Here is a 27161-nt window from a genome sequence, read left to right as displayed (position 1 = left end):
CTTTTCCTCCTTGAGAACACTTATCACCTCACCTGCCCTTTGGGTCTGAGAAGAGAATGAACAATCCTCCCACCTGGAGGCCAAACGACACAGCGCTCCTTGTGACAGGAGCAGTGCAGCAACACATCCCTTTGAGATCGTTTAGTCGTGTGTTTCAGGGTGTTCCTTCAAACAGAACTATCACACTGCTCTTTAATTGTATTATCCCAGAATGCCAGGGGATGGCTCATGCACAGTCCTTATTATTATTAATCATGTTTATGCCTAAGGACCAACCGAGCACAGGACCCCGTCGTGTTAGGCATTGTGCCGCATAGCAGGCCGGGCCAGCCCTACAGAGCTTACAATCTAAATAGCCAGGGCACACACAAGGCGGAGGAAGGGGGCTAACGCACAAGCAGAGGGAACAAGGCCATGGTTTTGGTGCGTGTGTGGTTTGAATTGGAAGGGGATCAGAAGAGCGAAGGGACGTGGCGGGGAAGGGAGAAAGAGGGGCAGGCGTGGAATGAAGCTGAGGGGAACAGACGGTGCGGGAGGGAGAGGATTGGAGCAAAGAGCCAGTCAGCACAGACCAGAGCAAGTCCAGTTCAAACCCGAGAACGTGGCCTGAATGGCCAAAGGTCTCTGCCTTGGCTGCTTCTGCAGCTGCTCCGACCGTCTGGAACGTCTGGCTGACCCCTCGCTGCAATTCTTCCCCATGGCGAGGGCCGAGTGGGAGGGAAGGCACCACCTGGGACACAGTGGCTGGGGGGGAAGAGGGGTCTGGTCTATTATGGCAGCGTTGGGGGGCTGGGTGTCCCGGCAGGGCCCCAGAGCAGCAGACCATGCTGTGTCTGTTTCTGCAGTGCTCAGTTGCAGAGTTGAGTGGCTCCACAAAGGATGCGGAGATGGAGAAAGAAGTCTGCCCAGGCAGAGTGAATTATAAATACCTCTGTACACGGCGCTAAGTGCGACACTCCGTTCTCCGGGGAAATCTCCAGGGAGAAAACCACTCTGGGCATCCCGCAGGCAAAGGTGAGCTCGGCTCCAGTCTTCTTGGTCTTTGGCAGGGCCATAGCTATGCCCTGCTTGGCAGTCTTGGGGAGGGAATAATCAGGCTCAGCTGCACAGTGGGGACTTCCTCCAGAGCTCCTGGGCCAGATTCATCTCTGCACCGGCACTCGGGCTAGCGCAGGGACAGAGGGGAGGCTGCTCGTGCCTTCTCTGTGCCTCTGCTGCTGGCGACCACGCGTCAGGGGTGAATTTCTTCCCTAGGGTCTGGTCCAGAGCCCGTGGAAGTCAGTGGAAATATTCTCATTGACTTCCGTGGGCTTTGAATCTGGCCTCTAGCAAGGAATATTACAAGGGATTTGCCCTGTGACCTTCTGATACGAACACAGTAGCACTAAGTTAGAGGAGAATCGTCCCACGTCGGATGTATTTGCCCTATTCTTGGCCTCCAACAATGACAATCACACGATTTCCTGGATTCTACCCTCTCCCTGACAGTGGGAACTGCCCAGCTATGGCAGGAAATCCTGGCTCATCCCTGGCCATGTTTCATAGGGAGGTTACCTCCCTAGTCGTGCGTATTCAAATAAAGCCCTTCTGCTGTTTACCCAGTCTCCACTGTGCAATAAGCCAGGTACAAGCAGAGAGTTATAAGCCACGGGGAAGTGGCCCGTGGACAGAGCCGCTGCGGACATGCCGCTTCATTGGGTAGAGTGGGAGCACAGGAGCACGGTGGCAGGAGTTGTTGCCCGGGGAACAGGACGCACCGAGATCTCATCTCGAATAAAGGCGAGATGAACTCTTGTTCTGCACCCTGGCCTTTGTTTCTGGGGGTCCCTCACAGCAATGCTTAAACCGATCAAAATAAAACACATCCCGTCGTTTGCTGACGGATCCCCACCTCCTCTGCTCCGGCGCTGGCAGCTTGACTCAGCTCTATAGGAGTCCGAATCCTCCGCTTAGCAATTCTTGGCCTGTTCCATCTGCCTACCAGCAACTTCTTCCCCAAACCCAGCTTAGCAGCCAACCTCTCAGGCTCTTCCCCCTCGCCCCCGCCCCAGGGCACCTTTCCCCCTGTTGGTTTCGTTTTGAATGGTACCGACTCACCGGGGTGACACATTTCAGTTCGATGGACACGGGGTACACGTCTGTACGCGGTGGCTTGGCTTGCAGAGGAGAAGTAGGACCGAAAGGAAGGAAGTTAACGCTGGACAAAGTGAGATGCAGAGACACGCCGGGGGAAAGATGGAGCAGAGTCAAAGCCGAGGACGTTACCAAGGCGAAAGGGAGAGTACATAGCCACACAGAGTGCTGCACACAAGCGCAGGGAGGGGATGGAGGAGGCTAAGGCCTCGTCTACCGGTTATATAGCTTTACCCAACTCAAAGTGTCCACCCTGGCAGATACTGGGATCACTGTATCAGTTTAAACTCACCCCTTAGGACAGGTTACACCACACAGGCAAGGCCTCCTAGTGAGGCCAGGACGGGGGGCCGGGAGGCCTGGAGAAAGGTGAGCAAGCAGGGTGTGGTAGCTGTACTGGGCATGGGGAAGGGTGAGCCCAGCAATGAGTGGGGCTGGGGAAAGGTGAAAATGGCAGTGAGGGAGCACGGGAAAAGGGGAGCGGTGGAGGCCTGGAGGGGAGGATGAAAGGGTAAGTGGGGGGCTGAGAGCCAGTGGGTGGGATTTTGGTGTCCGAGCCAGTTGTGGGCTAACACTGCACAGGAGTTTTACAGGTGAGATATGAAGCCAGGAGGAATCCTGGCAAAAAATGATACCGGGCTCGCAACTTCCCAGCTCCGGCAGGGTGAGCAATGGGACAGGGGGTGGCTACGCAGTCGTGGCAGGGTGGGAGGGGCCAGCAAAGCCCTCAAGAGAGTGCAGAGAAGCGGGGGAGTAACTGTAGATCCAGGAGCAGCGAAGAGTTTGTAGCGACACTGCGTACGTTGATCCACGTTAGTCCCCACCAGACAACCCCTCCCTACAGCCCTGGTGCCAATCAGAGACACTCCCAGGCCCGCTTAGAACCAGTTCTGTCTTTATTTCCAAACAGAAACACTCGTCAGCATGGTCCCGCTGCCAGTAACTTTCCCCAACGTTTCAAAGATGATGTGAGACACCAGATCCTCTGAGGGTTCAGCAGAGTCCTTCTCCAAGCCAGCGGGACCAGCTCCTTCTCACTTGAGGCTCCGGAGGAAGGGGCTGAGAACTGTAAGGAACCTGGTTTAAGATCACCCCTCAATGCCCCACTGGGGGGCCTTAACCTCTCAACTCAAGGGTTAATACAAGTGACTAGCAGGCAAAGCAGGGAGGGCTGTTTCCAAAAGGTGTGGGAAGCACCATATGACACTCTTCCTCCTCCACCAAGGAAGCCATGGATCGGTGATTAGAGGCGAAGGTCGCAGGCCATCAAGGCAAAGGGCCTGCAGTCAAACGCCGAAGGACCATGGCTCATTGCCCACCGGATACAGAACAGGATAACGCCGCCCCGTCCGATACAGTTCAGAACAACAAAGAACAAACGCCAACGGTGGCCCAACACTGGTGCATGGAGCAACGGCTCCTGGAACATCGTGCGGCGTCGCCCCCACTCAGGGGCCCCAGGACCAGGAGGAAGGGCGCAACAAGTCAGAAATCATCCCCTGCTCCATCATTTTCAGCAGCCACGCCTGCTCCGCACTGATGTTGTGCGTCACAAACTGCAGAAGAGAAGTGCTGTTGGTACGGATCATTTCTTACAGCATCCAGAATTGTGTGCTGAACATCGCCCAGCACAGACAGAAAGCAGGCCGGACCCACGGCTGGTGTAAATCAGTCTCAATGGAGCGACTCCAATTGAGACCAGCTGGTGATCTGACCAAAGATCCCTACCCCATGAAATTTACAGGCTAACATCAGTATGGTGCCATGCTTCGAGCACTGAACTGGGAACCAGGTGACACTGGGTTCTATTCCCGGTACTGCCAGTGACTTACTACATAGCCTTGGGAAAGTCACTTCGTCTCTGTTTTTAGTCTCTCCATCCTGTCTGTAAGCTCTTTGGGGCCGGGACTGTCTCTTGCAGTGTGTGTGCACTGCCCACACAAGACGGGCCCCTTCTCAGTTGCAAACTTTAAATCAGTGGTTCTCAAAGCTGGTCCGCTGCTTGTTCAGGGAAAGCCCCAGGCAGGCCGGGCCGGTTTGTTTATCTGCCACGTCCACAGGTTCAGCCGATCACGGTTCCCAGTGGCCGCAGTTCGCTGCTCCAGGCCAATGGGAGCGGCTGGAAACCGCGGCCAGTGGGAGCCGCCATCGGCCGAACCTGCGGACACGGCAGGTAAACAAACCAGCCTGGCCCGCCGGGGGCTTTCCCTGCATAAGCGGCGGACCGGCTTTGAGAACCACTGCTCTAGGTGCCACTGCTATTAATGATATAACTTTAATAAAAGGGGGTAAAAAGGCAGGAGGGAAGGGAGAGGGTCAGGAATGGCAAGGGTTAACAGCACTACGGTTATGCAATTATGCAGCATGGTGGGGTAAGGGTGGTTGGGTTTCTGTATTTTAAACAAATGAATGGCTCATCTGGCTAATTTCTTGCAGGTGGCATGGAAAAAGTGAGACTTATGCAGGGATTTGCATGAGGTCAGGAAGGTGCTTTGCAGGCTCCGGTGCATGAGCATGAAGATGAGTACCAGGGAAGAGCAGACAAACGAGACAGTGAAGGCAACAGGAGGGGAAACCAGCTCTCAGAGTCAGTAGCAAGACTCCCTTTGATTTCAATGGGCACTGAATTGGGCCCATGTTGCCATTCCAAATGCTGTACTGGAGTATACAGAGTCTGCACCTGAAGCCCTCTCAAAGAGCTCCCAGCAGCTGCTCCAGACCCAGCCTCTCCCAGCCGGCGTCGTCACAAGGAACAAGTTAACATAACGAGGATAATCTTACCACGTCCTGGCTCAGATGCTCGGTGTCATAGTAATGTACTGGCGTGGTATTGTCACCCTTGTCAGGGTACCCAAACCCTACGATGTTAACCTCGTGGCAGATATGGAGGGCTAAGTTCAGAGCGATGATTCCAGTGGTGGAATATTTCTGGATAAAAGGATATGACACATTTTCAAATTACGTTATGCATTTTGATCTCAACTTTTACCATAGCAGCCCCAAGCAACCTGGCTGCGTTTGGGACCAACTGCCCCCCTCCACCCCTCACTTAGCAGAAAAATAGCAAGACAGACAGAAGGGCAGAGTTTACAGGCCTTGCCGTTTCTCTGACAAAACCACAAGGTGCATCTTTTTAAAGTGATGCTGTGCAGAACAGGGCAGCCTGTAGCGAGACTGGGGCCTTTGGAAAAGTCAAATGTTAACCACCGTGGAGATCTGTGAGCTTTTGGAAGGAATCCAGCAGGCACTGCAGGTCTGCACATGCTACAGAGCATGCATGTAATCTGTCCCTATCGGACTCCTGGGTATGCCCAGTCTGGGTACGTACTCTCTCTGGTTGGCACGTTAGTGTTGTACTAAATTCGAGCCCGTGCATTAAATTCCAGCCTAAAAGTTACAAAGTCCAGCCAGTCATTTGAAGGCAACGTCGGCCTTCACAAACGAACACCTGCCCTTAAAAAAATAAATGAGACCAAGCAGAACAGCCACGACGCTCAGCTCAGGAGAAAACGTACCCTCCGTTCTCCGGTCTCTGAGTACACACTTAGCACTTCCCGCACGGACAGTCGAACTTGCCGCGAGGATACGTTGTAGCGCACGGGTTTGGGGATCTGGAGACTTGGGTCCAGTCCCAATCCCAACCCTGGCTAGGATTCACTGCCTGACCTTGGGCAAGTCATTTAAACACTCTTCCCCCTCCGAAAATGGCGATTACAATGCTTCCCTTCCCTTCCCAGTGGTGGCTGAATTAATTAATGGCTGCAAAGCGCTTTGAGGATCAGGACGGAAGACAAAGAATGATGATACTTATTAACTGGATAATCCTCAGTGCCCCAATGAGTGGGGAAACTAATGCGAGAGGAGTTGGCATCAGAGCCAGGATTAGACTTGAGCTCTCCTGCACACCTCGCTGCTTTAAGGAATGCAAACCCTAACTTCCTCTCTTCTTGCAGAGGGCCCATCTGATGGGGAAAGAGAACCGAATACATACAGCTTGGCTAAGCACTGACCGAGCTGGGGAGAGACACTGTTCAGCCTGGCATGGCAAGGAATGGTGGGATGGAATTAAAAAGGGAAATGTAGGCTGAATGTCAGTAATATCTGGACACAGACCCAGTGGACGGGGTAGAAACCCCCATCGCCCATTTAGAGCGAGGCCGGCCATGGCAACAGAAATGCTGCTAAAGGCATGCACCCGGCTCTGGCAGGCAGATGGACTGCATGATCAAAGGGGTCTTTCCCCTCCACTCCTCCATCGCCTTCTGCGATTCTGCTTTGGGCAGTACTGTATTGCGGTGAACAGGAAGGCACAGAGTTAAAGGGAGCTTTCTCCCTGCCAGACGGTCAGGGCCATACCCCGCCCGTCTTCTCCAGCTGAAGCAATTTGTATGTTGCTTCGTAGGTGACGTAAGGGTGCAGAATCCGCAGGTGAAAGGCATTCCACTTCCATTCACTGGGAGGCCTGCGCCAAAACCCCTCTACAGTCTGTAGGGGAGAGAGAGAGAGAGATTTGGATCCAGCTGCAATATCCCAGCCTGTTGACTCACTAAGAAGCAGCAGAGCGTAGGAAGGCAGGTGGTTAGTACAAATAATAAATGAACACATAACGACGGCTACAGGAATTAGCACAGAGAGATCACATAGAGACAGCAGACATAAGTAACCTGACAAGACAGCCCAGTACCAACAGTAACGGGGCAAGTGGTTAGTAACTAAGGGAAAGATTTTCAAAGGTGCAAATGAGAGTGAGGCATCCCATTGCCACTGAATTTCAATGCGAATTGGGTGCCCGACTGTCGAAATCCCAGCCTGAATCTACCCTGGTGCTGTCCAGACTCTGCCACCCATGTTCACACTGAGTAACAGTTTGCTACAGGGTTAGAATCACCCGGACTCTCTGCTGAGTAAGGATGGCAAATTCTGGTTCCTTCTCCTGCTCCCAATGCCATCAGCCTTCTAGGATTAGGTCCCATGTAGACAGTCTTCCCATTTAATGACAGATGAGTTGAGAGCCACACGGGCCCAGAAGCTTGGGGTCACCCCACTGCTCGTGGCAGGTTGCTTATGTGCACCCCGTGATATGGAACAGCACAACAGAGCCCTGAAACCTCTTCACTCACCCTTATCTCATGCCACCTGGCCGAGCATCTCCCGATAGCCCTTTGAGATGCCTCACCTTATTCTTTGTCTGCAGCAGCATCTCCTTCACCCAGGTAAAATCCAGGCTCTTGAACGCAATGAGCACCATCAGCGTTTCATTGTTGTTGTTATCCAGAGGGTTGGGCAGCGCAGACTCGGGGAAGAAGAGACGGATGCTGGTTTTCTCACCCACATCTTCCTTATGCTCTTTCACTGGAGCATTGTTTAACCTGAGGGGTGAAAGGCAGAGCACTGAGAGCATGCCAGATATACAGGTCGTCACGGAACAGGTCGTGTGCCAGTGCCGGATGGAATCCAGGGCCAGACTTGTTCACGTGTGGGGGTTTATTTTATTTTACTACTTCGTTATTTTCAACACCTCACAGCCTCAATTGGTATCATGGCTCCAGTGTGCTAGGCACTGCACGCACACGTAGCAAGAAATGTCCATGATCCGAAACGCTACATAAAGACAGACAAAGGGTGGCGGAAGGCAGTATGATTTTAGCCCCATGGATGCACAGAGAAATTAAGTGACTTTCACTCAGGAAGTGGATGGCATTGCCAGAAATTCAACCCAGATCTCCTGAATCCCAAAGCAAGGCCTTGACCACAAGACCATTCTCCCTTCTATTGACTGAGCAAATGGAAGAGGTCAAAGGATTCATCTACATTGCAATAAAAGACCTGCGGCAGGGGCGCGGCTGGCCCAGGTCAGCTGACTCAGGCTTGCGGGACTCGGGCTGTGGGGCTAAGAATTGCAGTACTGACGGGATTTTTACTGTAGTGTAGCTGCACTCACGGACCCCCCACAGAAAAGGCCTGCGATTGTGGAGACTGAACTCTGACAACCCCGGCATCTACTTGTGTGTTTGGCCAAGATCATGAGGCTCCCTGAACCCAGGGGTCAAAGTGGTTATCCTTCCCATACAAAAAGAGCTAAGCACGTGTACATCAATCCATCGGTTCCCCTCTGCGTGTTGGTCCCAGGGAGCATCCGGTACCTGATGACGATGTTGTGCGAGTCAATCACTGCCCCGAGGCCTCGGCCACGAATGGAGTTACTGTTGCCGACCACAACGCACCTTCGGCACCGAAGACTGGACAGAGGAGCCGACAGAATGAATGTGAGGCCCTATTCGGCTCAGTTCCTCCCCCTCTAGAGCAATATCCCCCAGGGCTTGTCTGGCTTACTGGGGTCTCCCCACGCGACTGCAGAGCAAAGGAAACCTGGAACTCAGCCCGGCACCAGGAGAGTTCGGCTGCTCCTGCTGCGCTCAGCTACCAGGAGCGGGGTTGGCCTGGTACGGAGCGAGGCCAGTCCAACCCACCGAGCCCGTCTGTTAGCTGGTTAGGGATGCTGCACTCCGCTCGGCTGGATGGCCATGCCCCAGTGAGAGGGACAGCATGCTAAGAAACCTGCGTGTGGCCTCGGCTAAGCTGGTGGAGGGGGGAGGCAGCAATGGCAAGACAGTCTGTACTGAAAGGGCCACAAGACACTGCTGGGAGAGGGAAGCAATCCGGTGGCTAACAGCTGCCCCGCAGACGGACCATGATTCACAGCCAGTAGTGGATGAGCACCACAGACATATGCACGTACCTCCGTGTGCCCTGAGCCGCCCGCCCTGGGAGGAGGTAGATGGTGATGGGGAGGGGGGAGAGAGCAGGGTGTAACAGAAATTACAGGGCGGCGGCTAGTGACCTTTCTGAGACCCTGGGAGCCAAGGCAGCCCAGAAGGGCAAGTTAGAGGGGCCTGCAGGGAGGGTAGGAGGGGCCTTCTGGGAGGCAAGGAGAGGGAGCAGGGTGTCAGCAGAGGGGATGGATTGGAGGGGAGGTAAGAATGGGAAAACTTTAACGTGCCTCAGATACAAAGGTTCCAAACCAAGCTGCTAACCCCTTTTTTGAGGTTTCCCCACCACTAACACCCACCATTGTCCCCCCCAGCACACAGCCACCAGCCCAGCCCCCCTACCGCTCAATGGACTTTGGCATCCCCTGCTGCGGGAGGAGCTGTAATGTGTGGAACGCATGGAGAACTGGACGGAAAGGAGAAAGAGGTTAAACAATGACACAAGAACTAGGGGTCACCAAATGAAATGAACAGGCAGCAGGTTTAAAACAAACAAAAGGAAGCATTTCTTCACACAACGCACAGTCAACCTGTGGAACTCCTTGCCAGAGGATGTTGTGAAGGCCAAGACTATAACAGGGTTCAAAAAAGAACTAGATACATTCATGGAGGATAGGTAAATTAGCGGTAAACACTACTACTAAAGAACTATTAGCGGTAAACATGCCCACTGGCTTGTGATGGGATGTTAGACGGGGTGGGATCTGAGTTACTACAGAGAATTCTTTCCTGGGTGCTGGCTGGTGAGTCTTGCCCACATGCTCGGGATTTAGCTGATCGCCATATTTGGGGTCAGGAAGGAATTTTCCTCCAGGGCAGATTGTCAGAGGTCCTGGAGGTTTTTCGCCTTCCTCTGCAGCATGGGGCATGGGTCATTTGTTGGAAGATTCTCTGCATCTTGAAGTCTTTAAACCATGGTTTGAGGACTTCAGTGGCTCAGACACAGGTTTGCTACAGGAGTGGGTGGGTGAGATTCTGTGGCCTGCGTTGTGCAGGAGGTCAGACTAGATGATCATAATGGTCCCTTCTGACCTTAAAGTCTATGATTCTATGATTCATCAATGGCTATTAGCCAAGATGGGCAGGGATGGTGTCCCTAGCCTCTCTTTAGCAGAAGCTGGGAATGGGCGACAGGGGATGGATCACTTGATGATTCCCTGTTCTGTTCATTCCCTATGGGGCACCTGGCACTGGTCACTGTCAGAAATCAGGATACTGGGCTAGATGGACCTTTGGTCTGACCCAGTAGGGCCATTCTCATGTTCTTTATCATCTGCCTGGGCCAAGTGATTCCTTCCCGAAGACACGACCCCCGGTTTCATCCACTCCTCCTCCCGTTTGCCAAATATTCTCCGCCTCCTGCGTGTGTCTACACAGAGACTCGGTGCGCGGCACGCTGGGGTGTAACTCTACAGCGCAGTAGCCTGCCGTGCGCTACGTGGCCGCGCGGACCCTGCACTGCGCTCTGATCTGCTGCTGTTCCGAACTGCAGCACCCAAAGCGCACCAGGGAATTCGAATGTGCGGCTGGAGGGGCCACACGGCCACTGAGCACACAGCGGGTGCAGATTTACAGCCCAGCTTGTCGGGCACTGAGTCTCTGTACAGACAAGCCCTGGGGCAGATGAGTGTCAGGCTTCTCTACTCATTATACAGTGGCACAGACATAGACAGCACATTGCACTAGGTGTACCGGCCAAACACGCAGCCCCTTGCCCCAAAGAAACTGTATCGCCCTCTCTTCTCCCTATTCCCCGCTGCTGCCTGTGGCTTTCACTCCCCGTGTCACTGCACCAGGCAGTCGGCAAACTCTCTGGGGCAGGGATCGTACTTTGCCATCAAGTGTCCCAGCACACAAATAATCAGGGCACACGCTGGGACAGTTCAGAAGGGCCCCGATACCACCCCATTGAGGGGGCGATGGGACAGTGACCATGGCCTGCAATAGAAGCTTTAACCGTCCAGCACTCATCAATTCTATTCATGGGCCTGCTGGCCCAGCTGGAGAATGGAAATAGAGAGTTTCCTCTTTCCTTCCTCTCTGCCATTCCCCAGGCTCATCCTCAAAGGGCCGGATCCACTCCTCCAGCCTGACTGCCTACCCAGGAAATCCTGCGCTTCCGCTCTGAGCAGCCCTGGCCTATTTCTATCCTAGTCCCACCCCCGCCTTCCACGTCTCCGCGCGGCTGCGTAATGGAGAGGCTTTTCTGATGCCCAGTGGGCCCCCACAGCCCCGCGAGCAAAGGGCGTGCTTGGCGAGGAGGAGACCGATACCCGAGCTATTCAGTCCGAAGGGAAGCCTGTGCAAGTGGAGAAGGTCGTTTAGTTGTCTCCTGGCAGGGGTGTCGTCCTGCCAGAATAACTCCTTGCTGGTCAGGAAAGGCTTCCAGTCGGGCTCGAACCTAGCAAGAGAGAGCCAGGGTGTTAGCACCGCAGCAGGGTCCAGGGAGGAAAGGCCAGTCGCAGCCTCTGCACATGGGCTGAGCATCCAGGGTCACGTAGGGCAGTGGTTCTCAACCAGGGGCAGGCGGACCCCTGGGGGTACACGGAGGTCTGCCGGGGGGTACATCAGCTCATCTAGGTATGTGCCTAATTTTACAACAGGCGACATAAAAAGCACTAGTGACGTCAGGACAAACTAAAATTTCATACAGACGCTGATTTGTTTATACAGCTCTATATACTGTACACTGAGCTGTAAGTGCAATATTTATACTCCAGTTGGTTTATTTCAGGATTATATGGTAAACGTCAGAAAGTCAGCGACTGTTCAGGAACCGTGACGCTGTGACACTTTTGTAGTGTGACGTCTGATTTTGTCAGCAAGTCGTTTTCAAATGAGGTGAAACTTGGGGGTATGCGAGACAAATCAGACTCCTGGAAGGGGGACAGTCGTCTGGGAAGGCGGAGAGCCACTGACCTAGTGCACTCGGATGCTTCTGTGCTTGCCCAAGCACTTCTAGAAAAGGAACCACGTCCCTCCCTGTTAGCCCTGGCTGGTTCCGCCCCACGTCTCAGCCCAGCCTGCGATGGTGAAATCCCCTCTGAGGCCCCCGCACTCCACTTCCCCAATTTATTCCCCTTGCCGTGACCTGCCAACGTCTTGGAAATGCTGAGTCATCTTTCAATTTCTCGGCCCCGGGGCAGAGGTGAGGTCTGCTTTTCCTCTCCTGGTTCCTCAGCGTGTCTCACCTCTGTTTGTTCACAGCAGTACCAGCACTCGCCATGGACTAAGCCACATCCCCCTTCCTGTCTGCTGGATTCCCCACACACCGGGGACTGCCCTGCCCCTCCACATACACTGAGCAGAGCGTCAAACTCTCCCTCGCCAACATCCCCAGGACAAATCAAAAGCAACTAACAAACCTGCCAAGAATGGGCTTTCTCCATGCAAAGCGCTTCCTGCAAATGTTGATGTCCTTCCTGTGAAAGAGACACGGCTCATTTATTCACAGTCCTTCTGACTGCCTCCACCCCGTCTCTAGCCCATCATGAGTCTGCTCCAGAACTATCCATTAGCACACCCCTCTGGCTCCTTCTCCACGACCTGCCAGGGATCCCACACTATGGGAAGCTTTTAGGTTTAGAATCGAGTCCTTCCATGATTTTTTCCCCCTGCTACTTTTCTCTTCCTTTCCTCTCCTTCCACCCCATTCTCCCTGCCACCCAGTTCAGACCATCTCCTCGCCAGGTGGCACACGGCTCTCCCAAACTCCCGAGGGTTCCCCACGCCCCACAGCAAGCAGTCTCCATTGTCCCAGTACAGAAAGGTCTGAGCTATAGGTGAAGTGTGTTTCTGGCTACTCTAGGAACCTAATGTCACGCAGATCGGGCCGGGGGAAGCAGGGTGACTTACTCAAAGGGAACGTCAGGCATCATCCTCCCGCAGTACTGGACAGCTTGCACACAGAGCACTGTCGAAGGAAACGGACACAAGACAGACACATTGAGACAGGAAAGCAATGGTCTCAGCCTAGCAGCAGCACCACAGGTGGGCCCACCTGCCCCCCGAAACGCACATCGGACTGGTGTGAGTTTCAACCACGTATGGCTGAAGACCTGCAGATCCTGTTCCAGAGCAGGGGAGCCCCCGAGTGGCTAGATCAGAACCAGTCCCTCACCGGCCAGGACTTTCTGTTAATAATCCTTCATATTTCTACAGCAACGTCCACCCCAGGCCCTCCCTGCACTTTGCAAACATTACGACTCGCAGAAGCCCCGTAGGGTGGGTATTATTCCCCCATCTGTAAAATGGCAACATAGCTGCGCAGAGAGGTGAAGTGACTTGTCAAAGCCCTTCACTGAGTTAGCAGCAGAGCTAGAAAGAAGCCACAGACTCCCTTCCGGGGCCAGGAATAGAACCCCCGAGTGCAGAGTCTCAGCCCCCTCCCCACTCTAACCACTGGGCACTATAGAGAGCAGCATTGTTACATCGCAACCCTGAGTGCGCCCTCTGCTGGGCACCGCTGGCAAGGCCTTCATTTACGCTGAGCCCAGCTCTCGCTCATTGTCTCTTCAAGGGCCTTGTATCTGCACAGATTAGGGGATGCAGAGAGCAGGCTCCTTCCAACCTCTCATGTTTCTATTACAGGGATTCACTGGTTCCCCCCAGCACATCCACCAGCCGGACCTGGAAAGAACCCAAACAGCCACAACCCCAATCCTGCCCCCAAAATGCAGGTGCAAAACAGAGGAGCGCAGAACAGAGAAAAAAATATTTTTGTTCTTTGTACAGCACCTAGCACAGTGAGGCTCTGGTCCATCCCTGGGGCCCCTGGTTGCTATGGTAATGCAAATAATAAATAATAATGTTCCACCTGCTTGCAAACCAGTGTCCCTGCCTGGGAAAACCACGGGCCCAGCCCATCCCTACATTCCTTGTGCACCACTGAAATCAGTAGGAGTTTGGCAGGAGAAAGACAGACAGGCTTAGCCCCTGTATATAGATGGGTAGGAAAGACATTAACACCAAAAGAACGTTAGACAGGTTGTCTCCTTTGCGTTGCCTTTCTTCCTGGAGCTCCACTCCACGTGGGCAGTAAAACCCAGGCATTTCGTACGTTTATTGCAGCAGTGCCCAGGAATCAGCCAAGATGGGGGACTCCACTGCGCTAGGTGCTGTATGAACGCAGAATGATAATGCAGCCGTCCCTTCTCTGTGCTTCCGAGATGCACGAAGCTGCAGATAGAGGGGAAAGCAGCCAGTCCGCCCCCTCCAAGGGCAGGATACAGGCTCAGGTGTGAGGAGTATCTGAGACTGCACTGGAGCATGGCCAGAAATAAGGAGACAAGGAGACCCTGAAGAGTTGGGTGTAGAGACAGGGATTGGGGGGGTGGGGAATTCCCCTCATTTCATCCCATCTCCTCCATTCCATTAAAGGTATCAGTGCAAGCACTAGCACTTGTTCACACACCAGGGGAGGGGAATCAAGCCTCCCCGTTATCTCCCATCCATCAGCAGGAAAGGAGAGGGCACATCCTCTAAGTAGGAAGGATGGGGGAGCAGAAGAGGTGAAGGAGGGCAGCCACAGGGGGGATCCAATGAAGGGGGACAGACACTGCTGTCCCGGCCCCCTCAACACAGCCGTTCCCAGCCCCGTCGGAAGGCAAGGGGCAGGCACAACCTCACATCACCCTCTGTCCAGCCCTGGGTGGAGAAGGGGAAATTGTGTGTGATATTTTTACGGACAGTGTGCGTGACTCAGTTTACCTACTGAGTATAAAGGGGGAGCGGGGCATAGCTGGATATCACAAAGGCAAGAGGCCTGTCCGGGTTGGAACCTGCGTGGAAGGTCCTGCAGAGACAGCGGCAGCTTCAGCCACCGAATATTCCCTTTGCACACCTGGCAGCCCGTGAGAGTGCGCACAGCATGGCTGCGGCTGGACACAAAGGAGCGAGGTGTTTTAAGGCTGCTGCTGTAAAGACAGAAACACTGGGCCAGCGAGAGGGCGAGTGAGCCGAGACGGATTCTAGGAGAGCGTGGAACATGGTGTACAGGCAGAAGCAGCTGTCCCACGCCGCCATAGGCTTGGCTTCCCCATGCTTGTTGACCTGAGCGTGCTCTGATGCTGTATTCCAGCTGGCTAATCAATGCCGCCTTGTGAAAAGGCTGCACTGCCACCCTGAGAATACCCTATGGGTGCATGGCTCCCTGAAGGGGTAGCAGTCTCTGCAGGGGTCTGAACTCATTTGGACTCGCTGTAGGAATGAGAAACAAAGGCTGAGTAGCAGTGTCTCCCAGGTGCCTGCCAGCCCCAAATACTCCACCTCTGCCTCCAGAGTAAGCTCCAGAGCAGGTGAGATCTAATGGAGAAAGCTGCACCCAGCCAGGATATCAACCTGCAGTGGAGCTGGCTGCTTCTCGCCTTCTGTTGGAGCCCGTGGTTCTCTTAGCTCAGCACTGCCATAGAGCCTGCAGTTACCAAGAGACGTGTCCTCCCCAGCAGAACGCCCCTGCCCCCATCAAGCCAGGCCTAGGGGAACTGAGCAACACAGGGATAGATGTCAGGGAAAAGGCCTAGCAAACACGGTCACAGGCCTTGCTGTTCGATCGTGGTGGCCAAGAGTCGGTTGCATTTGTGAGAGTGGGTAGCAAAGACACTAAGGCCATCTCCGGAGGATGTCGCCGGGGGCTGTTGTTACAGGAGCAAATGGCCCAGCGCAGGTGTTCCCAGGCTGACGAGGCTAATTTGGAGTGTTTGGTACCGAGCTTTAGACACCCAGGGCCTGGTTTCAGGAAGAGCAGCTGAAGTGCACTGGGGAGACAGCAGGACATCACAGAGACACTCAGCTACCACAGTGATGAGCACAGTAGGGAAACCAGAACAGACCATGGGCTCGGTGCTCCTAAAACTCAGGCTCTGGGGTGGGCGGGTGTGTGTATATAACGATGGGCACCAAAACCCGCAGGCCGTTTGGGGAGAACTTGTCTATAAGGATGCATGTGTGTCACAACCATGACTTCCACTGATTTCAGTGAGGCCACGATTTCACCCATGGCTTTCACAGATCTTGAGTGTAAAAACATCGAGATCTTTGACGACCCAGCCAGCCTTCTGCTGAGCAAAATTCCTCCAGGAATCTTTACAAAGCTGGCTGTAAATCATCTCCAAATGAGTCAAGTGGTATATGGATTTTCAGATTTAAAAAAAAAACTATTTATTAAGCACAATTTTGATTGTAAAACAAAAGATTTTAATTTGACTTTTCTAATAATGCCCCATATCAAACAACACAACAGTCATTAAACTACTGAGCACCAGGAGGACTTCTTTCAAACTGAAGGTCTAATGGATGCATTTTTAGCCTGGAAGCTGCAATGATTTTCCCAAGACAAACAACCAGCCTTTCTAGTGAAAAGAGGACTGCCTTACTTTGCGGAAGGGGTTCACAAGCACTGGTCCTCCTGGTGGATTTCACTGGACCACCCACCGATCCACGAGGGTGACCAGATATCCTGATTTTATATGGACAGTCACTATATTCGGGGCTTTGTCTTACGTAGGCACCTATTATCCCCCACCCCATCCTGATTTTTCACACTTGCTGTCTGGTCACCCTACTTGCACCCACAAACATACACATTCTAACTCTAAACCTGCAGAAAGCTCCTCATGAATACAGGGGTCTACTGAACAGAGATCATGCTACTGCACGGCCTATGCTGCTGTTTTCAGGTACTTACAATTTTGAAAAAGTTACAACTTGGACTGAAATTATCCATAGTCTTTCACAGCACAAAGGTAACATTTTGGGAGGAGAATACAGTGAAATTCCACGATTGTTTTGAGCGAAGTGTGGGAAACAATACAGAAGATTTTCACATTTAAAAAAAAAAATCAGAAGCCCTTCTTCCCCACCACACAGGCAAATACAGCTCCAGTAACTCAATTTTCTAAAAAATAACCTAGATCCGAGAATACACACAGTCCTGCCCAAGAACTGCAGCTTTACCAGGTTCGGTGCTTACAACTGGGAGTAGTTCCACTGAGGAAAGCATCATTGCTCGCAGTAGTAAATGCTAGGAAGTCTTCGCAAGATGGGGTGCTTGGTTTGGAAAAGCACGACCGGCTGAGAAATATGCAGGCGCAAACTTGACTAGCAGCACGTTAGGGCCACACGGCTGAGACCTGACTCACCCCGGGAGCACTCACCCACGCAAGTGTCCCCCTGAAGTCAAAGGATTCATGGGAGTAAATGTTCCCCACTGTGCGTACGGACTGCGGACTCCAGCCCTTGGCTCGGACCATGGCAAAGGGCTGGTGCACATTGCACCATTCTCCATCCCGTCCGACATCTTTGGGCCTGATTCTCCACATACTCATTCCCATCACGCTGCCGTAAACCCAATGTGAGCCAGAGGAGCCTCAAGCCTGTTCTGCTTCACCAGGAGTAGAGGTGGTTCCACAGATCTCACAGACATCAAACTTTCTGAAGCTATTTAGCTCTGCAGGTAGCTGATCTATGTAACCACATTTCCTGTTACCACCACCATGCTCCACCCACCCTCGTCCCTTCTACCCCCTTTGCCACACTCAGCTGTTGGGTCCTGTCTATTTAAAGTGCAAGCTCTTCAGGGCACAGGCTGTCTCTCACTATATAGCGCCCAGCACGGTGGGGCTTTGATCCTGGTGACCACACGCAAATAACAAGTGGGACGGGGAGACGGGATGGCAGGACTCAAGCTCTCTTACCCACACTCAGCAGAAGCATCAGCACTTTCCACAGCTTCTTGAGAATGACGAAGGCGAACCTGCGCTGCGATTTGGAGCACACGAGTCCCTCAAGATTCATATCGTCGGCTCCCACGTTCCCGGCCTGCAAAGAAAACCAACAGAGGTGACCCATCAATTCATCAATCAAAAGGACGGGTGAACCGAGACATTAGACTCTGCACAGAACGATAGGCAGGGGTCCTTCTCAAGCGCCCGTGGGACAGCTGCCTGCGTTTGCCCTGGCTACACTGACCCGGCATTCCGGGTAATGTCTAGCAATCGAGTCTCTGGGACACGCCTCACTCTGCTTCAGCCCCTGCTGAGATTCCCCAAGTAAATGGAAGAAAGGCCGTGTCAAAAGACTCATCCACCTCCCTTTTGCTTTGGGCTGTTCCATGCACGCCGGGCATGGGGCGGGTGGATTGGAAGGGGATGTTGTTTTTAAGTTACTCTAAAACGACACAGTGAAAGGGGACGTCACCAACAGGAGTAACCTAACCGCTGCCAAGAGGTGAATTTTTCTCCCCATGGCCCCGAAGCTTGCTCCGCCGATGATGATAATACTTCCCTCCCAAGAGCAGAGGGCATGGCGCCTTTGCCTGCAACGCAAGGCAGTTCTGTGAGCAATCCCAGCAAGCCGCAGAGTTTGCAGCGTTTAGGCCTCTGAGCTTGACTGACAGCCTTAATTATACAGGGTCAGCGATGCGGCTGGAGCAGACACGCGCGAGCTCAGGCCGGGAGAGCCGCAATGAGGCACTCCCTCTCTTTAAGGGACGGCGCAGGAAGGAAGAGCTCCGCTTCCTCCATCTGACGGCCATCACCTAATTAGCCCCGTTGAGCAGGTGATCCAAACTCAAGCACAGCAGGAGAAAGCGGCAGCCTGTAACTGACGGCGCCTTAAATTCATCCCCCCACTCGGCGGCTGGAACCGGGCCTCGCGAGGCTGATTTTCTGGGGCAAAACCAGCTCTTTGGGGCGTCCGTCTGGTCCAGGTGCAGGGGGGCGTTTGCTTCGGAAGGCGTCAGTGAGAGGTAATCGTTTCAAAGAAGGAAGGTTCAGTGCCTCCTTGCCAGGAGTCTGAGATGCCTCACGTGAAGGGGATGGGCAAACAGCCCCCAGCAAACTGATCTGAATTGCGCTCCTGCAGCTCAGCTCTGGTTAAGGGCCGCTCAGAACTGATTGAGCATCTGTGTTTCTTTATCGGTCAGTCACAGGTCAAAAGTTGCTCATTTAAAAAAAATAAGGGAGGGAGGGGGAGAAATCAACGAACCAAACTGGGATCTTCCCTTCTCCTGGATCACCACCAGGGGCTGGAGACCAGACTGCGCATCACTGCCCTCAAATTAAGCCCCGGATGACACCTGTGCAGTGCCATCACCTGCATGGGGGGTGCAGACGCATAACTGACATGGCCTTAGTACCCAGGTCTGTCGCCACGGCACGGGATGGACTAATCTCCGTCTCACTCGCCTGCAGCTGCGCGCGTTCTGCAGGGCGAAGCGGAGTGAAGAGCCGACGAAAGGTACCTGTCTGTCACTACAGTCAGCAGGCATAACGCTGAGTACAGCGATTCCTCTCGCCCTTCCCTCTCTCACGCCACCTCTCAGGGCAGCCTGGCTGCGCAGATCCTGCCTAGCAGCAGTGCCCTGACTCTCCCCAGCCCAGAACTATCTGGGGGGACTCTGACCCTGCGGAACCTCCCTGCTGGGTGCCAGGTGCCGCTACGGTCCACAGCTTATGTGCCAGGAGCCTGTCCGCTACTAAGGCAAACCGGATGGTGGCTTTGCCCTGTATCAGACCGGGGACACCCTACTGAATAGTGCGCCACTCTGCCGGCGTGATCTTGCACATACCGTGCGTGTGAGGTCACGCTGGTGGGGACAGGGCGGGGAGCTCTTCAAAACGGCATCCTGCACGGCACGCACCGTGTGTGCGAGATCACACCAAGAGGAAGGGGGGGGTCACGCCGGCAGGGGCGGCCTCCCACCGTTCCTGAAGTACCGGAACGGCCAGTATGCTAGGTACTTGGGAGTGGCCACCCTGCCTCCACCAGTGCCAGAGCATCCATACTGCTCCTTTAGCATGCTAGCTCGAGCCCTGTCTCCCTAGGCTTGCTCCCGGCTGCCGTGTAGACACACCCTACATGAGCCCGTCTGAGATCCGCTGAAGCCCGGTCCTCTCCTTCCTCCCTGCAGGGACAGAAAGAGGGGAACCATTCACTGGGGGAAGGCATCTAGTTTCCTGCCTATGCTGGCCTAAAGGGGCCCCCCTCCCCAGTCCCGTGCAGAGGGCTGTGGTTTTGGGGTCACTCTCGGGGGAAGAGAGCTGGTGGGGTTTTCAACTCCTTCCCCTGGGTCAGCTCCTCTCCCCTGCTCTGCCGGATGGGTTCTTCCCACGGCAACCGGCCTGGGAACTGGGGAGAGGGATGGGGGGTGCCCACTGGGTGCTCCTGGCAATGTGGCCGAGGCTGATTGAAGATGGTCTGCCACGTGCGTGCGGGGGAAGGGCAGTGACTTGCCCACCCTTCCTTATTCACTCTACATATTCCCCCTTTAGAAGGAATAATTATAATCATTACGGTACAGCCTAGGAGCCCGAGTCGTGGACCAAGGCCCCATGGCGCTAGGTGCTGTACAAATCCAGAACAAAGACAGCCCCTGCCCCAAGGAACTTACAGTCTAAGCACAGCTAGTGTAGCACCCTAATGATTCCTCTCCCTCCTGTTTGTTCAAACCCATCCAATCTCTGCCGGCCATTACGGTCCCATCACCGCCTTGACCATGCAAGGAGCTGCTTTCAGGATGCTCCCCCCACCCCGCCGCACCCGCGTGGAGCATCACTACCCCGTAAGGGGCTCTGCACATTCACAGGGGGCTGTGCCGCAGGGAACTCCTTGCAGGATTGGGGGCTAGCTGCTTTCATCTTCCCTCAAGCCAATGCCTTCACCCCCTCCCATCCGCCCCAGTCTGACCGGTTGTGTTGCCATTCCGGTCAGGGGATACGTTCCCAGCAATGCCGTGCTCAGAGCAGAATACACCATTCCCCGCTCTCTGTACAAAGGGGCCAGTGACTCAGTGCCTCAAAGCCTTATTGAGTTCTCTAGCAATACAGTACGACAGCACACTCAGACCTCAGTCCCACACTCGGTGATTTCAACACATTAATGGCTCCACAGAACATGGAGGTCAGACAGGTCAAGAAGTCGTCTTTCCTGGCTTCAGAGAGATGCAGCCGAGCTTCATAGCTCTCAAGAAGCGAGGTGTTCAGCACAGGCTGCTTCCTAGTATGTAGTAAAACAGTATTAAAAAGAAAAAAAAATCAAGCAAGCTACCGCCTGTCTGGGGAAAAGTCTGTCTCTTTCTCCAGCGCTCCACCAGCAGGTGCTGGGCCCAGGTTTATTTTCATAAAGGCGTTTTCGTTTGTGTTTTGTTGGGTTTTTTCCTCCCTTTTAATTAACGTATTTGTCACTGCAGCAGGAAATGTAAACTGTACAGCCGCCCAGATATATATTTAAAAAAGAGAGAGAGAAATAATTTAGCAAAAGCAATTATCTTCAAGCATACACAGAAGGCACCTCCCGCCCTCACCCCAGAAACCACCACAAACAAAAACAAAAAGACTGTCCCTTTAAAAAAAACAAAACTTTTTTTTTTTAATTCCATGTATATGGATTGAGGACCAAATTTTGCAGAGCTCAGCTGTTCCCATCTAGGCATCAAAAAAAGTGGCCCTTTTTTCCTCACGAGCCCAGAGGGTGCTGGGTGCCCAGTAAAGCTGGACATTTTTCAGGAGAAACACTTTTTTGGCAAACAATGCAGAGTTGGCGACACCACAACATTTTGCAAATTTGTATCAGTTCCACCAAATTATTCAGGGAAGGGTAAAAATTCCACCCCCTCCAAAAAAAAGTTGAAATGTTTTGAATTTTTTGGTTCCCTTTTTGTTTTGCTATTTCCTTCAATTTTGTTTAAAAAATTCAGAAACATTTCTTTTTAAAAAAAAACTCAAAATCTAAATGAACTTTTTCGTTCAACCGGAATTTTTATCCCCACTTTTTTTTTGGAATTGCTGGTGAAATTAAAAGTTTGTGAGTCACCCAGTTCTAGTACTGGACGCTGTAGAAAACCTGGCCCAGGTTTAAGTGGCTCAATGGGAGCCGAGCTCTCTTAAAAAACTGGTTCTAATTGTGGGTGTCGAGCCCTTGCAAACCTGGCCCTAAGCACAGAGCAGCGAAATCAGCCTGAAAGAACAGTCGTCGGGTGTTCCTTATTTAGAAAGGTCCTTATTCCTTAAACTGGACCGTTGGCCCACTGAAATCGATGGGAGCCTCTGCACTGACAGTGGGGTTTGGATTGGGCCTTCTCTCTAACCATTAGGCTCAAGCTGTCTAGGTTTCTCTTGGAATGCAAATTTTCTTGGAAATAAGGGTCTCTGACACGCCGTTCGCACTGCAGGCACCCAAAGATGCTTTCAACTTTTCTGAATTATTCTTGGTTTGCATCGCAACAGAGCCCAGAGGTCCCACTCAGACTGGAGGCTCGGTTGTGCCCGGTGCTGCACACACACACACACACACAGGAAGGCCCGGTCCCTGCCTCGATGAGCTTGCCGTCCTGAGGGGAGTTGGTACGTCTCCACAGCTGTATCGCAGAGGTCTGCTGTGCTGGACAAGAAGGAGACAAACTGGCCAGAGTCTGGCTCTTAGAATATGTCACTCAGTTTCAGCCAAGGGTCAGGACGTGAGGGGCAAGCAGAAGCATGGGCCCCCAAATAATCGCAGGGGGCACAGAGCTCCTCCGGTCCCAGGGCAGTGGCAAGCGCTGACAGCTCCTCCAGCCCCAAGCCACGGCAGGGAGAGAGGGAGAGCTCCCCTGGCCACAGGGCTGCGGCCGGGGCCCAGAACTTTTCCAGGCCCAGCTCTCTCTCTCTCGCCCCCCGCCGCAGCCCCGGGGCTGGAGGCGCTCTGTGACCGCGCCACAGCCAAGTTCTTGTGGACATATGTATTCAGATGGCTCCACAGCACGTGGATTTTCATTGAAATGGTGAGCGTCCTGCTGTTTATTTCTATGCATGTGATGTACGTGTGGATATGGTTTAATGTGTATAATATGCATGTGTTTAACGTGCCCCTCCAAAAGCAGTCACATTTGAATTCCTGCACACGCCCCTGATCGGCCCCGTATCCTACTGGTACAGGGGAGGATGGAGCCAGAGAGAACGGCCTTCTCTCTAAAGCATGGGCCCCCGCCAGTCCCCCAAGCGTTTACCTTCTCGCCACTGGGTTGCTGCAATGCGGTGGAGCTCTCTCTGCGGCCCCTCGAGCATTTCGGCGAGTGCGGCACATGACGGCCAGGCTAGCTATTGGCACAGTTCATACAGAGCCCGTTACCCCTCTCTCCTTGCAGCACAGTGGCCCCCAGTTCAGGTCCAGGTGCGAGACAAAGTGTCTTCACGGGCCTTCATGGTGTGGGGTCCTGTCCTGCGTCTCCTCATGGGCCAGCCCAGCAGCTCGGATCACATTGACGCCTCTAGACTAGTGTGTCTCCGGACCACAGAGCCCTTTGTGGAAGGCTCCCAGTGCTGGAATGCAGCTGTCGCCCCACACAGGGCTTGAGCGACTCGCCCATCGCAGCCCGTGGCAAGCCTCTGTGCTGTCCCCGGCACACAACTGCCTCATCGCCAGCCCTTTGGAGAGTATTCTCTGTCTTCCCTGGCTGCACTCGGTGGCAACGCGGCCTCCAGGTTAAAGTTGGGCAACTGATTTAAGGAGGTACCTACATAGTCCCTGTTCCCTGCGTATCTGAGCGCGTCGTAAGAGTGCTCAGAACACCACTGCCAGAGAGGGCCGGGCTGTTATCCCCATCTCACCGAGGGGGCACCGAGGCACAACATGACTTGCCCAAGGTCACACACGAAGCCCATGGCAGAGCAGAGAACTGGACCGGGATCTCTGAAGTCCCAGACTCATGCCCTAACCCCTGGACCAGCCTTCCTCTCCTGGAATGGAAATCAGAGCTCCTGGCTTCTACTCCTCCCTCTGCTCTCACCTGATCTAACCCTGGGCGAATCACGGTCCCACTCTGTGCCTCGGTTTCCCCATCCGCAAAATGGCCATAACAATGATATCCTGCCTAGCTCAACTAATGGCTGGAAACTTACTTTGAGATCCCCAGGGGCGAGGTGCTATTCTGATTCACCGCCAGCCTATCAAAAATCCCAGGGCCTGAGGTTGTGTGCTGCTCTCCATTGTCATGCTGGAGAAAGAGCGAAACAAATCTGTATGGTCTTCTAGCAGTAACTGAGTAGGTGAGGTACACAGGGATTTTTTTACACCAGCTATTGCACCCTTGCAAGAATAGGCTAGTAAATGACGACACATCCAGTCTGACTCCACTCCTCTAGCCTCCACCGCCCCCCACCCCAGCCATCTCTCGCTGCACACAGATAGAAAAATCAACTTCTCCAAAGATTGTCCCTCACATTTCAGCACAGCAGGACAAGCAGAAAACAAATTAAAACCATTCCAATAAGCATCAAAACCATCCACCGCTGGGGCGGGGGATGGAGGAGACATACCAGCATCACTTTGGTTTAAAAAAAAAATCTATTTATATTAAAATAAACCAGCACAAAAGAAGAGAGAGAAAAATCAATCAACTGCATTTAACAACAAACACACAGCGCTGCATGCCGCAAGGCGGAACGCAGCTGGGGAGGAGGACACCTGAAAAATGCAACAATTCTCTCCCTCCACCTCTCTACGGGCCCGGTTACGCTGCAAGCAGAGGTGGGGCTGACATACCCGAGCTGGTTTATACCTGAACTGAGACATAATTCAACTTCCTCTTGCAATTCCAAAGCTGTTTTCCTCTCCTGGAGGAGAGAGAATGGACCTGTCTCCACCTACCAACCCCTGTGAGAACCTGCCAGGGATCCCTGGCAATGCTGCATCCGCCCACTCACCCACCTTCCGTGAACATCATCTTCCCACACCCGATGCTAATACACACACCCGCTCAGCCTGTGAAAAGATGTCTGGCACAACTAGGCACATGTGGCATGGACCCATGCACGCACACACACCGCCCGTCAGTGAAACTATTCCTCCACCGCTAGCCTTGATGCACGCACCCGTTCCGCCCGTGAAAAGAAGCCTGGCCCATCCGGGCATAGCCGCACCAATGCACCCACACGCGTCACTGCGAAAATACACCCTGCGCAGCAGGCACTGATGCAGAGCAGGGCGGGCAGCGCAAAAGGACCCGTGGCTCTGTCCTCACTGCAAGGCCGCCTTCACCTCTGTGCCACCCCACCCACCCACCCACCCACCCACGCTTTCCCCTGGGAACTCAGCTGGCCCCTGGGAGTTGCAGCAGCTTTTTGCCTCCTGCCAAGGGTTAAGAAGCTTGATCCTGCCAGACAAATGGGCTGCAGAGACACCGCGGGCCCTTCCGTGGCCCTGCAGTGCCATCGTGTGGCCGTAGCACGCACACCACAGCAAGCTTCAGGCTCAGCGGAGTGAAGGAGCGAAGAAGGAATCAACCACTGTAAGAACCTTCCAGGTTTCTGCTGCCCCAGGTCCCTAGTCTCCTGGAGTTTGACTGTAGCATGGGGCTTCCCTGATCCCACCTGGCAGTCATCCCCCTCCCCCCAAGGCAGCCAAATGCAGCCCAGAGAGTCCTACCATCTGGGCCCCAGAGATGTAAGGTCCCAGCCGACGATGCTCCATTTGGAGCAGAGAAGTCTGGCTGCCTCGTGTGCTGGGGGCTTGTCATCTCTATGGCTGGATGAGGGGGACTGCAAGCTTGGATGCATGTCCCATGCTCTGGGCAATTGGCCAGCATGGCCTTGCTTCTCTCAGCACAGTCTAGGTGACCCTGCCTTAAAAGGAGGCAGCTGCTAACTACGAGATGCTGAGTGTCCCTGAGACGGCCCAGGAGCGCAGCTCTGGGGAACTTCTAGCAGCAATCGGCAAAACCGCAGAGGGTTCAGCTTAGGGATTGCAGGTGCTTCAGCAAAGGTTTAGCGAAGCCTCTTTCTTGTGTGAAGTGGGCCAGACACCTTCCGATTTTGATATCCTCCCCAATTTTGCTGAATCCCAAAGGCTCCGGTTTGAAGAAAGCCTGATCTGGCTCCTGACCTCTCTGCCCTGGTGGGAAATTCCACTCCACTCCACTCAAGTCTGCCAACTGGTCTCGCTTGCTTTTAGTCCAAGGCCCAGTAGCCCTGGGAACCAGCAGACCATTCATGCTATTCCCAAAACAGCTGAAAATCTCACCTGGAGTTTGCACTACAGCCTGGTCTGTGACCCACAAACCCACCCATACAGCCACCAGCTGACAGTTCACTCATGCTGTCGCTCCGTCATTGCCGCACATAATGAATTCATCACCGCAATGCATTCCCGCGCCTCTGCTCTGCCTTGACTCGGGGTTTATCCTTTCACTGTCGGCACTGCAGGTCTTTAAGCTGCTGTGTGGGTGACAATATAAAAAACTGAGCAGAGCTGCACAAGGCAGAGGAGGTGGAAGAGACAGGACACGCTCACCATCAGCAGAGATCGCTTTCACACCCAACTGAAGTGGAGCTCCAGAAATGGCCCTGAAACAAACAAGGGATTTCAATAGCCCAACGGGCTCTTTTCCCTACAATGAGCTGAATCAACTGGGGCCTGACGTGGATGTTGGAGACACCGGATGGCTCATGGCAGATGTGTGATGAGATGTGAAATGGAGCCTCCAGATGAGATGAGCTTAGCACTGTCCTGCTTTGGCCAGGGTGTCGCTCCGTCATTGCCGCACATAATGAATTCATCACCGCAATGCATTCCCGCCTCTGCTCTGCCTTGACTCGGGGTTTATCCTTTCACTGTCAGCACTGCAGGTCTTTAAGCTGCTGTGTGGGTGACAATATAAAAAACTGAGCAGAGCTGCACAAGGCAGAGGAGGTGGAAGAGACAGGACATGCTCACCATCAGCAGAGATCGCTCTCACACCCAACTGAAGTGGAGCTCCAGAAATGGCCCCGAAACAAACAAGGGATTTCAATAGCCCAACGGGCTCTTTTCCCTACAATGAGCTGAATCAACTGGGGCCTGACGTGGATGTTGGAGACACCGGATGGCTCATGGCAGATGTGTGATGAGATGTGAAATGGAGCCTCCAGATGAGATGAGCTTAGCACTGTCCTGCTTTGGCCAGGGTGGCTCGCTTGGTCAAGAGGCTGCCTACGGACCACAAGGACGTGAGTTTCAATAGGTACATTTCGTAGACATGGCAGAGTGAGCTCTTCATAGGCAGCCCAGGTGGGGTCTCTCTTACTGAAGGTGATTGGTCCTTCAGGGACCCTGAGGCTTTGCCTAGAGTGGGATTCCGGGGCTAACCCAGGCTGCACCAGGATTCCCTTATTACATTAAGAGTCCTTCTCTTAGCCACCAGCTCAGAGCAGCCAAACTCCACCCAGGCTCAACATCTGGATCTACGAACAGATGTGTAATGAGCACAGTCCTCCCGCAAAGCCACCCAGACCTTTCCTCCCACCCAGC

At 53.6% G+C, this 27161-nt stretch overlaps 1 protein-coding gene across 4 annotated transcripts in view; it reads right to left on the bottom strand.

Moving 5' to 3' along the window:
- Positions 1–3040: 3040 nt before the first annotated feature.
- Positions 3041–27161, bottom strand: part of LOC123352608 (CMP-N-acetylneuraminate-beta-galactosamide-alpha-2,3-sialyltransferase 4-like) — a 96873-nt gene continuing 72752 nt past the window's right edge. For all 4 annotated transcript variants that reach the window (XM_044992991.1, XM_044992990.1, XM_044992989.1 and 1 more), the window contains exons 2-11: positions 17597–17720; positions 12759–12816; positions 12269–12325; positions 11177–11304; positions 9246–9309; positions 8277–8372; positions 7310–7502; positions 6490–6618; positions 4915–5061; positions 3041–3689 (exon numbers count right to left, since the gene is read on the bottom strand). In XM_044992991.1, the coding sequence (XP_044848926.1) occupies positions 3582–3689; positions 4915–5061; positions 6490–6618; positions 7310–7502; positions 8277–8372; positions 9246–9309; positions 11177–11304; positions 12269–12325; positions 12759–12816; positions 17597–17696 (1080 nt within the window). In that variant the 5' untranslated portion in view covers positions 17697–17720 and the 3' untranslated portion in view covers positions 3041–3581. The remainder of the gene's footprint in view (positions 3690–4914; positions 5062–6489; positions 6619–7309; positions 7503–8276; positions 8373–9245; positions 9310–11176; positions 11305–12268; positions 12326–12758; positions 12817–17596; positions 17721–27161) is intronic.

Source organism: Mauremys mutica, chromosome 18 (assembly GCF_020497125.1).
Source record: "Mauremys mutica isolate MM-2020 ecotype Southern chromosome 18, ASM2049712v1, whole genome shotgun sequence".
NCBI classification, from domain to species: Eukaryota; Metazoa; Chordata; order Testudines; family Geoemydidae; genus Mauremys; species Mauremys mutica.
Note: the sequence above shows the minus strand (reverse complement) of the source record. Positions and strands in the feature narration are given on the sequence as shown.